The sequence below is a fragment of the Molossus molossus genome, unplaced genomic scaffold (genome assembly GCF_014108415.1).
Source record: "Molossus molossus isolate mMolMol1 unplaced genomic scaffold, mMolMol1.p scaffold_m16_p_12, whole genome shotgun sequence".
In the NCBI taxonomy this organism is placed as follows: domain Eukaryota; kingdom Metazoa; phylum Chordata; class Mammalia; order Chiroptera; family Molossidae; genus Molossus; species Molossus molossus.
In genome coordinates this window covers 85,830,916-85,843,155 of record NW_023425347.1, presented here as the reverse complement: position 1 = coordinate 85,843,155, position 12,240 = coordinate 85,830,916, and the positions used below count along the sequence as shown (strand labels likewise).

Genomic DNA, 12,240 nt, shown 5'->3' with positions numbered 1-12,240 from the left:
TCCCCTCTGGGAAAGCACGTTGGGTCCTTCATCCTGAGTGTATTTATCTCTCTCTTGCAGGTGGGAATCTTTGGAGATGTGTCAGGGGAGGGCCTTAATAGAATATTCTTTAGCTTTCCAGTTGTGCTCTTTCAGAGTCATGGTGTCCACTGGTTGGTTGGTGCCAGGGCAGAGGGTCATTAGTCAATGCATCTGGTCCTGAGGCAGCCACAAAGTCCCTTGCCTGGTTTTGTTGCTTTTCTGGGCCTAGAGCTGAAATATAATTGAGGCCTAGGATGTTATCTTTAGGGAGGAAAAGATCAGGGGGTCCAAACTGTGTGACCAGTGATATGCTAGGGGAGGATGGGTTACCCTTGGGGTGAGGTTCTTGTTTTCCCATTTTGCCTCTTGCTAGGCATCCTGGGCTTTCTACCCTGGTGAATTTCTGTACGTGGAACATCATCCTTGCTCTTCTCAGGTCTAACTGCCTATAACAATTTGGCTCCTGACATACTAGCCTCCTTTCTATTCCTTAAACACATCAACTCTTTTCCTCCTCAGAGACTTTGCACTTGCTGCGCTCTTTCCTTGAAACTCTTCGATTCTCTCTTCAAATGACTCACTCCATGGCCTCCCTACTTAAAAGAGGTCTCCTGGTTATTCTAAATCATGACACCTCCTTTTTTCTTCAGAACATGTATCAAATTACGCATTTGTTTCCTAGGCTGTAAGTTCCATGAAGGCAGGAACAATGCCTGTCTTTTTCCATAGTTAACTCCCTGCACACATAAGGCTAAGTAGGTGTTTATTAAATAACCATACTGTACCATCTTGTGATTGTTTGTGTACACGTTTGTCTGTCCCATTGGTCTGTGAGACCCTCAAGAGCTCCCTACTCAATATCATAGTAAGTACTTATTTGTGATTGTCCATCTCTCCCTATTATAATGAAAGATCACGAAGAAGGCAGAGATTGTTGTTAATTGCTATATTTTCTGTGCCTAGAGCAATGCCTGGCAAATAGTGGATGCTCAGTAAATACTTATTGAATGTGGTCAGATCATCTCTCATAGCACCCCTCAAACCCAAGCCCAGGGAACTGTCAGTGAACACTGGCTGACTGAATGGGTCTGTGCTAATCCCGCATGCACTGACCATGACTAGATTCTTGGGGCTTGGACAAAGAGTCTGTCTCACTCACACAAACCTCCTGTGAGAGCCTAGGCCCACAGGAAAGAAGTCTTACCTGGAACTGAGTGCACGCAGCCATCTGGTGCTCAGCTGGGGAACTGCAGGTATTGTCAGTTCTGGTCAAATGTCACTTCTGGGGAGATGGTGACATTAAGCTAGAATGAAAAGACACACTGGACTTGGTTACAGATAGCTCTGCCTTCAGATCCCAGCTCTGCCATTTACTATGTAATTTGGGGCAAGACTTTTTGCTTTTCTGAGCTTCACCTATGAAATTGAGATACAGGGTTGTTGTAAGCACTGGGCTCTGGTTTGGCACCTGGTAGGTGGGAAGGATTGGAGAGGGTGTTGATGGTGGTGAGAAGCAAAGAGGTAGGGCAGAGGGCAGGAGGAGGAGAGAGAAGGAAGGGCTGCCTCTTCCTCTGGACAGCAGATCTTCGGAGAAGAGAGATTTGGTTGGCAGTGATGGCCTCAATTGTCCTGTCAGCATGGGGCAGTTTTGGAGAATGAGAGTGTGCACATAAAATTCATAGGCTCATTTGAGTCTTTTGGATCTCAGGGTTAAAAATATCACTGCAGTGCAGCCCTGGCCGGTTTGGCTCAGCGGTTGGAGCGTCAGCTTTCGGATCAAGGAATCACCAGTTCGATTCTGGTCAAGGGCAGGTACCTCATTTGCAGTTGGGTCCTGGCCCTGGTCCGAGTCCTGCAGGAGCTAACCAATCAATGTGTCTCTCTCATGTCAGTTTCTCTCTTTTCCTGTCTCTCTCTCCCCTCCTCCCTCCCACTCTATCTGAAGATTAATGGAAAAGTATCCTCGGGTGAGGATTTAAAAATAATTTGGGATTCCTTGGATTATGAAAAGAAAATGAACCCAACACAAGCTTGTAAGACATGGCCTGCAGAAGAGAAAGACCTCAAGAAAACAGCGAAGGGAACACAAGAACAGAATGAAGGTCAGGGCTACAGGAAAGGCCAATGTTGGCGCACAAAGAAGGAGTAAAAATCCCATTTACCACTGCAGCAAAAAAAATTAAGATACCTAGGAATAAACTTAACCAAAGAAGTAAAGAACCTATTCGCAGAAAACTACAGGATATTAAAAAAAAAATAGAGGAAGATATAAAAACGTGGAAACATATACTTTGTTCCTGGATTGGAAGAATTAACATCATTAAAATGTCCATGCTCCCCAAAGTAATCTATAGATTCAATGTAATCCCCATTAAAATACCAACAACAGCCCTGCCGGTGTAGCTCAGTGGTTGAGTGTCGACTCATGCACCAAGAGGTCACCAGTTTGATTCTTGGTCAGGGCACGTGCCCAGGTTATGGGCCAAATCCCCAGTAGGGAGCATGCAGGAGGCGGCCAATCAATGTTTTCTCTCATCAATGTTTCTGTCTCTCTCCCTCTCCCTTCCTCTCTCTCTTAAAGCAATAAAAAATATTTAAAAAAAAATACCAATGTCATATTTCACAGAACTAGAATAAACACTCCAAAAATGTATATGGAACCAAAAAAGACCCTGAATAGCCACAGCAATATTGAAAAAGAAGAACAGAGTAGGAGGGATCACAATACCAGATATCAGGTTATACTACAAAGCCATTGTAATCAAAACAGCCTAGTACTGGCACAAGAACAGACATATAGATCAATGGAACAGAACAGAGAACCCAGTAATTGACCCAAGACATTATACTCAATTAATATTTGACAAAGGTGGCAAGAGTATACAATGGAGTAAAGACAGCCTCTTTAATAAGTGGTGTTGGGAAAATTGGACAGCTACATGCAAAAAAATGAAGCTAGACCACCAACTTACACCATACACAAGAATAACCTCAAAATGGATAAAAGACTTAAATGTGACTCGTGAATCCATAAAAATCCTAGAAGAAAATGTAGGCAAAAATTTCAGACATCACATGCAGCAGAATTTTCACTAATATAACACCTAAGGCAAGAGAAACAAAGGGAAAAATGAACACATGGGACTACATCAAACTAAAAAGCTGCACAGCAAAAGAAACAAGCATCAAAATGGAAAGGGAAACCACTACATGGGAGAGCATAATTGCCAACGATAATCAGATAAGGAGTTAAATTCCAAAATATAGAGTACTCATACAACTCAACAAAAGGAAGACAAAAAATCCAATTTAAAAAATGGGCGGAGGACATAAATAAACACCTCTCCAAACAGGACATACAAATGGCCATGAGACATATGAAAAAAGCTCAACATCACTAATCATCAGAGAGATGCAAATTAAAAAGACTATGAGGTATCACCTCACACCTGCCAGAATGGCTGCCATCAACAAATCATCAAACAACAAGTGCTGGCAAGGGTGTGGAGAAAAGGGGACTCTAGTACACTGCTGGTGGGAATGCAGACTGGTGCAGCCACTATGGAAAACAATATGGTATCTCCTCAAAAAATTAAAGATTGAACTGCCATTTGACCCAGTGATCCCACTTCTAGGAATATATCCTAAAAAGCCCTAAACACCAATCAGAAAGAATATATGTACCCCTATGTTCATAGCAGCACTATTTACAATAGCTAAGATCTGGAAACAGCCCAAGTGTCCATCAATAGATGAGTGGATAAAAAAGCTATGGTACATATACACAATGGAATACTATGCAGCTGTAAGAAAGAAAGATCTCTTATCCTTTGAGGCGACATGGAGGGACCTGGAGAGTATTATGCTAAGTGAAATAAGCCAGTCAGAGAAAGACAAGTATCACATGATCTCACTCATTTATGGAATATAATGAACAAAATAAGCTGGACAAAATAGACCCAGAGACGTAGAAGTAGAGTTCAGACTGACAAACCTCAGAGGAGGGAGGCGGGGTGGGGGTGGGGGGGAGGTAAGAGATAAACCAAAGAACTTATGCATAGCCCTGGCCAGTTTTGCTCAGTGGTTAGAGTGTTGGCCCGTGGACCAGAGAGTCTCCAGTTAGGTTCCCGCTAAGGGCATGTACCTCAGTTGCAATTTGTCCCCGGCCCTGGTTGGGGTCATGCAGGTGGCAACCAGTCGATGTGTCTCTCTCACATCGATGTTTCTCTCTCTCTTCCTCCCTCTGTCCCCCTCACTCTATCTGAAGATAAATGCAAAAATGCCCTCGGGTGAGGATTGAAAAAAACCAAAAACAAAGAACTTATGCATATAAGCATAAACAGTGGACATAGACAACAATGTTATATGTGTGGGAGAGGAGGAGGAACAAGAAGAGGGTGTGAATGGGGGAAAAAGGAGAAATATCTGTAACAAAAATAAATTAATTAAAATATTATTAAAAAATAAAAAAGAATAAAGATTGATTCTGCAATGACTTCATCTGTGGTAATTATGCAGATTTTTCATGAGATAATGAGTAAACTATGAAAATTTTTTAAAAAGAAAGAAACTGCCCTGACTGGTTTCGCTCAGCAGTTAGAGTGGCGGCCTGAGGACCAAGGAGTCAGGTTCAGTTCCAGTCAAGGGCATGTACCTTGGTTGCAGTTCGGTCTCCAGCCCTGGTTGGGGTCATTCAGGAGGCAACCAATCAATGTGTCTCTCTCACATCAATGTTTCTTTCTCTCTCTTCCTCCTATTCTATCTGAAAATAAATGGAAAAATATCCTCGAGTGAAGATTTAAAAGGTAATAATAAAATAAAATGAAGAAAGAAAAAAAAAAAAAAACTATCACTGCCACTCAGAATAGCAGAAGATATTCTATTATACACCACTTTCATGCCAACCTTCCAGCAGCTTTCATCCTTCTCTGAGACCAACTGGACAGCTGTTGGAGCCCAGCTCTGATGGAGGAGAAAGTGGTACTTGAGTCCTGGGGCACTGATGCCCCTATATTCTCTCTCTCTCTGACACCTCCACCTTCCTTGACACCATGGGGATTACTACTCTCTGTTTTCCTTCTCCTTTTCTAGATGTTGCTTTTTAGTTTAATTATTCAGTCAACAAATATTTGTTGAACATCTACTACATGCCAGGCACTTTAGAAGAGTGCTAATCTAGGATAGAGGTCAGGGAAGCCTGCTTTGGAAGAAGTGACTTGGATGCAGAGACCTTAATAAAGTGAAGGGTTCTAGGCAGAGGGAACAGACAGTGCAAAGGCCCAGGAACAGGAGCATTTTCATCCACAGTCTGTGCTCTTAATGGCAGCGCTCCCTGAGACACCTCACTCTCTGCTTCCTCCCCTAGGTGATGGCATCTACCCCTAGGACCACAGTCACTACCTGCATCCCTATACTCAGCCAGTGCTGACAATGTGCCAGGTCCCTCCCAATAATCCTGTGAGGTAGATACTAACATTATCCCTATCTTACTGATAAGAAAACAGGTACAAAGAGCCTAAGAAACTCACCCAAAGTCACACAGCTAGAAAATGGAGAAATTGGGGTTTGAAACCAGTCTACACTCCTGACCACCTCCACCAGCTAAGCACCCTAAACTCACTGTATCCCATTTGGGACTAAGGACAGTCAGGGCTGGGGAAGATGGAGCCCTTCTCCATGCCCTACCTGCCAGAATGCCTAAGATGGGGGTTGAGGGGCCTGCCCTAAAACTGAGCTGCTTCCTGGCTCCCCCTCTCTTGCTGCTTTGGGGAAGTTCCCCCCATCCCTCGCACCCCACATACACACCATACTGCTGGCTTTCCAGAGTCTTGAATAAATAATTCAGGTTTTGAAATCTTGCCAGGCTCAACCCTCCTGTGCTGTGAGGATGCTATTAAGCTGACATGAGTGAGGTTACCCAGCTTCTTATCCCAACCTCAGCATCATGAAGACCCGCCCTGGAAGCAACCTACCTTCCTGATCACTGTCAGTCCAGACCCTCTACCCTGTCCAACCCACCCTGAGGCCCACTCACCTGCTGTCTTCATCTGAGGACCCCACAACCCGCATCGCTTAGGTAGCTTTGTCACCTCAGTACTTCGGTACTTGTGACAGGGTCATAGTGACACGAAGTCCCATCACCGGCACGCTCCATCTTCCCTTGCCACTGCCTCTGCCACCCTGGGATCTCTGAACCCAATCATGCCACAGAGCCACCCTCACACTGGTGTTTATGGTTGGCCTGGAGGCTTCCCTCTGCGTCAGCGTCCCTCAGCCACCATCCCCCAAGATCGTGTCACCATGCTCATACCGTCACTGCCACCCACCTCCCTGTTCCTTCATGTTCCTGTCACCGTCACCTCAGGGCCCCTGTCATCCTCACCTTGGAGGCCCATTCAGTCCCATCACTCATTCTCCGTCACCTGAATTTCGTCAGCCTATGTCTGCCACCCGAGGATCCCATCACCCCACAACCTATCCGGGCCCCCTTTCCGCTGCACCCCCCGCAGCCCCCGCAGCCTCTTTGAGACTTCTAAAGCTCTTCCACCTGCGCTCCCAAAACCCCCGGCCCGCAGAGGGCGCTGCGGCAAGGATAGCGTGGACCGAGTCGGGAGGGGCGGGGCCCCGGCCACGGTCGCTTTTTATGAATGAGGGAGCAGGCGGTGCGAGGCCTCATTACTATGCCACGCGACGTGCTCTGCGCCCCAGCGCGAGGCTCCCATTGGCTTGCCGAGCCGCTGACGTCACCGAACCGGTGGCCGGGGGCGGGGCGGGGCGGGGTGACTCACGCTGCTTATGCAGCGGCCGCGGGGGCTTGTGGTGGTCCTCTCACACCCTGAGCTGCCTAGGCCCGAGTGGAACCTTCCCGCGCGGCCCGGCCGTGCCCGGTCCCGAGAGGTGAGTAGCGGTCCCCGCTGCGGTCACTAGGCGTCTGGAAGGGCACGCAGGATGCTAGGGCGCTGGGCCGGCTGTCAGGCTCCCAACGGCTTGTCCGGGTCGGAGGTCAAGACCTGGAACCCAGATCCTGGGCTAGCAGGTGGGACCCAGTGTCCGAGTGCTGAGCACCATTTGGGGGGTGACCTAGCGGGGGGTGAGCACTCCTACTGAGATCCGAGGCCCTGGAGGGACTGATGGTCATCTGAGTTTGGGCTGGCAGGTGGTGGCTGGGACAGGGACCTAGGTGTCTGAGAAGGAGGAGGTGTCTGACTTAGGGCTCCAGACTTCCGGGCAGGAGGTGGAGTCAGGCCCAAGATCCAGGTGCCAGGGCAGGAGGGGTCTAACTCAGGAATCCGGGGATGTCTGTTCCAGAGACCCAGAGGTGTAGGCAGAAAGAGGTGTCTGGCTGGGGGCAGAAGTCTGGGCGGGTGCATTTGGGAGTGGGGCCGAGTTGCCAGTTGTTACCCCAGGAGTGTAGGGTGGGGGCTGGCGGGAGCTTCACTCGCACTCCCTAGGGGCGGAGCCTGGGGCTGGCGGTTCTGAGAATCGTGAGGGGTTTGGTGAGCCTCAGAAACCGAGCGTCATCCTCCTTGATGGGGAGGGAGCAAAGCTGCCCTCAGTCTTGAGACGTGTTTCCCTCCCCCAGTCCTGGCCTTTCCCAGCATCTCCTGGATCTTACAAGCCCCCATCCACTTATGGTAGTCTTTCATCTTGTTCTCCTCTGGTCACACACCTGGGAAGAAGAGGTCTGCAGGACCTAGGTAGTTGTAAGGAAGATGAAGAGACCTAGGACAGAGATCCCCAGGAAAAGAGACCTGTGCTGGCCTGGGGGAATGGGAGAGGACAAAGGTATCCTGGAAGGAATCCTGGGGCATAAATGGGGGACAAGACATTGGAACCCAGCTAGGTATCCTGAGGAGAGACTCCCACCAAGTGTCTGGAGAGGTGCCTCAGCTCCTGCAGACCCCTCTACCCAGCACGTAACCTTGCCAACTTCTCACAGGGCCTTTCTCCTACAGGTACCATGACGTGGGGTGCAGGCAGCCCCCTGGCCTGGCTCTCCGCTGGCCCAGGCAATGTGAATGTGAGCAGCGTGGACTCAGCAGAAGGGCCCACAGGCCCAGCCGCACCGTTGCCCTCACCCAGGGCTTGGGATGTGGTGCTGTGCATCTCAGGCACCCTGGTGTCCTGCGAGAATGCGCTGGTGGTGGCCATCATTGTGGGCACTCCTGCCTTCCGTGCCCCAATGTTCCTGTTAGTGGGCAGCCTTGCCATTGCAGACCTGCTGGCAGGCCTGGGCCTGGTCCTGCACTTTGCTGCTGTCTTCTGCATTGGCTCAGCTGAGATGAGCCTGGTGCTGGTTGGCGTCCTGGCAATGGCCTTTACCGCCAGCATTGGAAGCCTACTGGCCATCACCGTAGATCGCTACCTTTCTCTGTACAATGCCCTCACCTACTACTCAGAGACAACGGTGACGAGGACCTATGTGATGCTGGCTCTAGTTTGGGGGGGTGCACTGGGCATGGGGCTGCTGCCTGTGCTGGCCTGGAACTGCTTGGACACCCCGAACACGTGCGGTGTGGTATATCCACTCTCCAAGAACCATCTGGTGGTACTGGCCGTTGCCTTCTTCATGGTGTTTGGCATCATGCTGCAGCTCTATGCCCAGATTTGCCGCATCGTCTGCCACCATGCCCAGCAGATTTCCCTCCAGCGGCACCTGCTGCCTGCCTCCCACTATGTAGCTACCCGCAAGGGCATTGCCACACTGGCTGTGGTGCTTGGCGCCTTTGCTGCCTGCTGGCTGCCCTTCACCGTCTACTGCCTGCTGGGTGATGCCCACTCCCCAGTCCTCTACACCTATCTCACTCTGCTCCCTGCCACCTACAACTCCATGATCAACCCCATCATCTACGCCTTCCGTAACCAGGATGTGCAGAAGGTGCTGTGGGCCATCTGCTGCTGCTGTTCCTCTTCCAAGATCCCCTTCCGATCTCGTTCCCCCAGCGATGTCTAGTCGAATACTGGTGACCCTTCAATCCTGATCACTACAGAATTCCAGAATGTTAGGTCCTCCAGGGCTTTGTGCCAACCTCAGCTCCACACCCCCAAGACCCAGCTGGTTCTGGAGTTCTAGGACATTGGGTGTTTTACAGGATTCTGTTCAGGTCCCTGCAGGGCCCAGCTGACTCCATGGTTCTAGAATGTTCAGATGGTCAAGGTTCCACTCAGAAATGTCCCACAGCCCAGTAGGCTTGGAGTTCCAGAATGCTGCTGAGTGTTTTACAGTGCCATTTCAAGTCCCTGGGATTCCCCCTCCCTTGACCTTGACCATGTCACTTTACTTTTGAGTTTCTGAGCTAGAGTCAGAGATATTAGCCACTCAGTTGCCTAGATAGGAGAAAGAGATGAAGATGCATCGATCTATCTATATCTAAACGTGCACATACAAAGAGAATATCGTTTATTTATTTATCTATCTATTTATTTATTTACTTATTTATGGGTATAAGGGGGGAAAAGAGAACACCTTGAAATCCAGGGCCATTCCAGGGTACTCCCAAGTCCCCACACCCCCATTTCTGACCTCAATTCCTAGCAGTGGGGGGCGGGGGGGAGGGAGAAAGAGAAACCACGTATTTTGTTATTATTTTTGCTTATTTTTTATTGAAGAGATTATAGAAACCAGAGCCTTCTCTCCAGGCCCACCCCTCTGGGGTTTGTGAGGGGAACACACCAGCCTCTGGTTTTTTATTTTTTTAAAAAGCCATCACCTGAGCAACCAAGCATTCCTCTGTGCTGGGGGCCTGCTGCCCTCTGGTGGCGGTTTGGGGGAAACGAGTCTGGACCAGCAGCCAGGACCAAATGTGGCAACCCCAGCTCCACTCCAGCCTGATGTCCAGCGCCACAGCCATGGCCTGGGAGCCAGGCCTCACTTTGAGGTGCCCTAGAGGAGGCAGGATGCGAGCCAACACCTGACCCCCTCTGCCAATCTGGGTATGGCCCCCAGTGCATTCCCTATTCCTGTCCCCTACCCAGCCCTCAATAAACACTGATTTTGTAATAAATATGTTTCTGTGTGTGTGTGGAGGGATTGGAGTGAGGCCTGACATGGGAAAGCATGGAATGAGAGGATTAACCCACAACTAGGTGCCTGTTGGGGGACATGAGAAGCTGGAGATCCAGGGTAGAGTGTGGCTGGCAGGTGACATAGGTGACACTCCCACCCCAGGATGCCAATCTTATGGGCCCCTCTGCTCAGACTTGGGCATCACCAGACAAGAATCCCACCTCCTCCTGGGGGACAGGAACCAGGATGCTGGACCCTTCTTGGGTTGAGGATGCCCACATCCTGTCCACTTTAGCTTTAGTTTGAGGCTTTAGCATGAAGTATATACTCAAAGCATGTTAATTTCCTTAACAACAGCTCCTTCTAATTGTGGACAGGTACTGTGTGTTAGGCACTGTGCTAAGTGTACTACAGGTGTTACCTCATTTATGCCTAACAAGCATCCCAGGCAACAGGTAGTATCGTCTCCATTTTATAGATGAGAAAATGAGGATGAGGGAGGATTGGTGAATGGCCCAAGGGAACATGTTTCCAGAACCTGTTCTCTGTCTACAGGCCTCTCATCTTCTTTCATTCCAAGCCTGGGACTTAGGACATTCTGGACCCTGATTTGTGTTGGGGTTTACTCTCAGAGCAGGTGACCACATTTGGGAGGTGGTTGGATGGGGTGTGGTCATCCTGGAGCTAGAATACCTTTTTTTTTATCCTCACCTAAGGACATTGTTGCATTTATCCTCAGATAGAGCAGGAGAGAAAGGGAGGAAGAGAGAGAGGGGGGGGGGGAGAGAGAAACATCAATGTGAGAGAGATGCATCACTGGTTGCCACCCAACTGGGGCCGGGAACAAACTGCAACTGAGGTATGTGCCCTTAGTGGGAACCGAACCTGGGTCTCTCTGGTCCGCGGGCGGATGATCTAACTACTGAACCAAACTGGCCAGGGCAGGAATAGCTTCTTTTTTATGCAAAGTTGAGTGATGGTAAATGTGTGCATGTACCCTTGGGTGCATTTGAAGATGTAAGTATGTAAGACCCTGAGTTAAGGGGTTTTGGAACCAGAAACAATGTGTTGACCAGGAAAGGCCAAGAGCAGATTAGGGATGTGGCTGAAGAGGAAGCTCTGACTAGCCACACCTCCCAGCCTCCTGGGCCAAAGCCTGGAGATGGAGCCCTCAGAGCATTCTGGCCCACCCGTCCATTACACAGCTGGGGAGTCTGAGGCTGAAGAGGAACAAGTCATTTGCTCAAACTCACACAGCTGTGCCAGGCTAGGACTCAGCTCTTCCTCTGCTTCCCTAGGCAGAGCTCTTTTGCCTGGTGTTCAAGACTCCTCCCCATTAGTAGTCACAGGAAACCAGGGTGTGGACATGTCAGCCAGCAGGGGCTGGATCAGAGCTGGTAGAGAGCAGGCCTGGCTGAGCTACACCTGGTTCCAGTCAAGGCACAAACTGGGGACAGGTCAGGGGACAGGTCAGGTTGAGCCTTATCTTCTCTCCCCAACTTCTTGGAAGGTCCCTGGGAAAAGACCCCTACTCAGCAAGCACCTCCCCCATGACAAACTTTGGGCTAGACTTTTCATACAATATCACAGGACCCACTGGGTGGTACTATTGCTCTCCCCGTTTTACAGAAGAATAAGTTGAGGCTCTGCGAATAATGGGCATTCATTCATATACTGCTATCCTCGTGGACAGCTTAAATTCTAGCTGGGGAAGATAGTAATAAAGTGCTAAGTTAAAGACATGATAATATCAGAGAGTGATAAGTCCTCTGAGAAAAATTAAGTAGGGAAGGGGCACAGAGAGTATGTGTAATTGTTAAATAAGGGTGCCCAAGAAAGACCTTACTGAAGATGACATTTGATTTGCCTAAAGTTACACAGTTCGTAAGAAGTTAAGCTAGGCCCTGGCTGGGCAGTTGGTTAGTGTCATTCCAATATGCCAAGGTTGCAGGTTTGATCTTCTGTCCCCCTCCCCCTCAGGACACATACAAGAATCAACCAATGAATGCATAAATAAGTGCAAACACAGGTCGATGTTTCTCTCTCTGAAATCAATAAATGAAAAAAAATAAGCCCTTGCCCTGGCTCAGCAGTTGGGGTGTCGGCCTGAGGACCAGAGTCCGGGTTTGGTTCCTGCTAGGGGCACATACCAAAACAAAAAAAAAGTTCCGGCTGGTTCTGGCTGGTTTGGGTCAGTGGTGAGCATCAGCCTG

At 49.2% G+C, this 12,240-nt stretch overlaps 1 protein-coding gene across 1 annotated transcript; it reads left to right on the top strand.

Annotated features, from left to right (window-relative positions):
- Positions 1 to 6,800: 6,800 nt before the first annotated feature.
- On the top strand, positions 6,801 to 10,025 carry GPR3 (G protein-coupled receptor 3). Its single transcript, XM_036256961.1, has 2 exons — positions 6,801 to 6,918; positions 7,977 to 10,025. The coding sequence occupies exon 2, from the start codon at positions 7,982 to 7,984 to the stop codon at positions 8,972 to 8,974; it is 993 nt and encodes a 330-aa protein (XP_036112854.1). The 5' UTR covers positions 6,801 to 6,918; positions 7,977 to 7,981; the 3' UTR covers positions 8,975 to 10,025.
- The last annotated feature ends 2,215 nt before the right edge of the window (positions 10,026 to 12,240 follow it).

What these genes read in the sequence shown, in the direction of transcription:
- GPR3 (XM_036256961.1), top strand. Translation starts at nt 7,982, where the DNA reads ATGACGTGGGGTGCAGGCAGCCCCCTGGCCTGGCTCTCCGCTGGCCCA.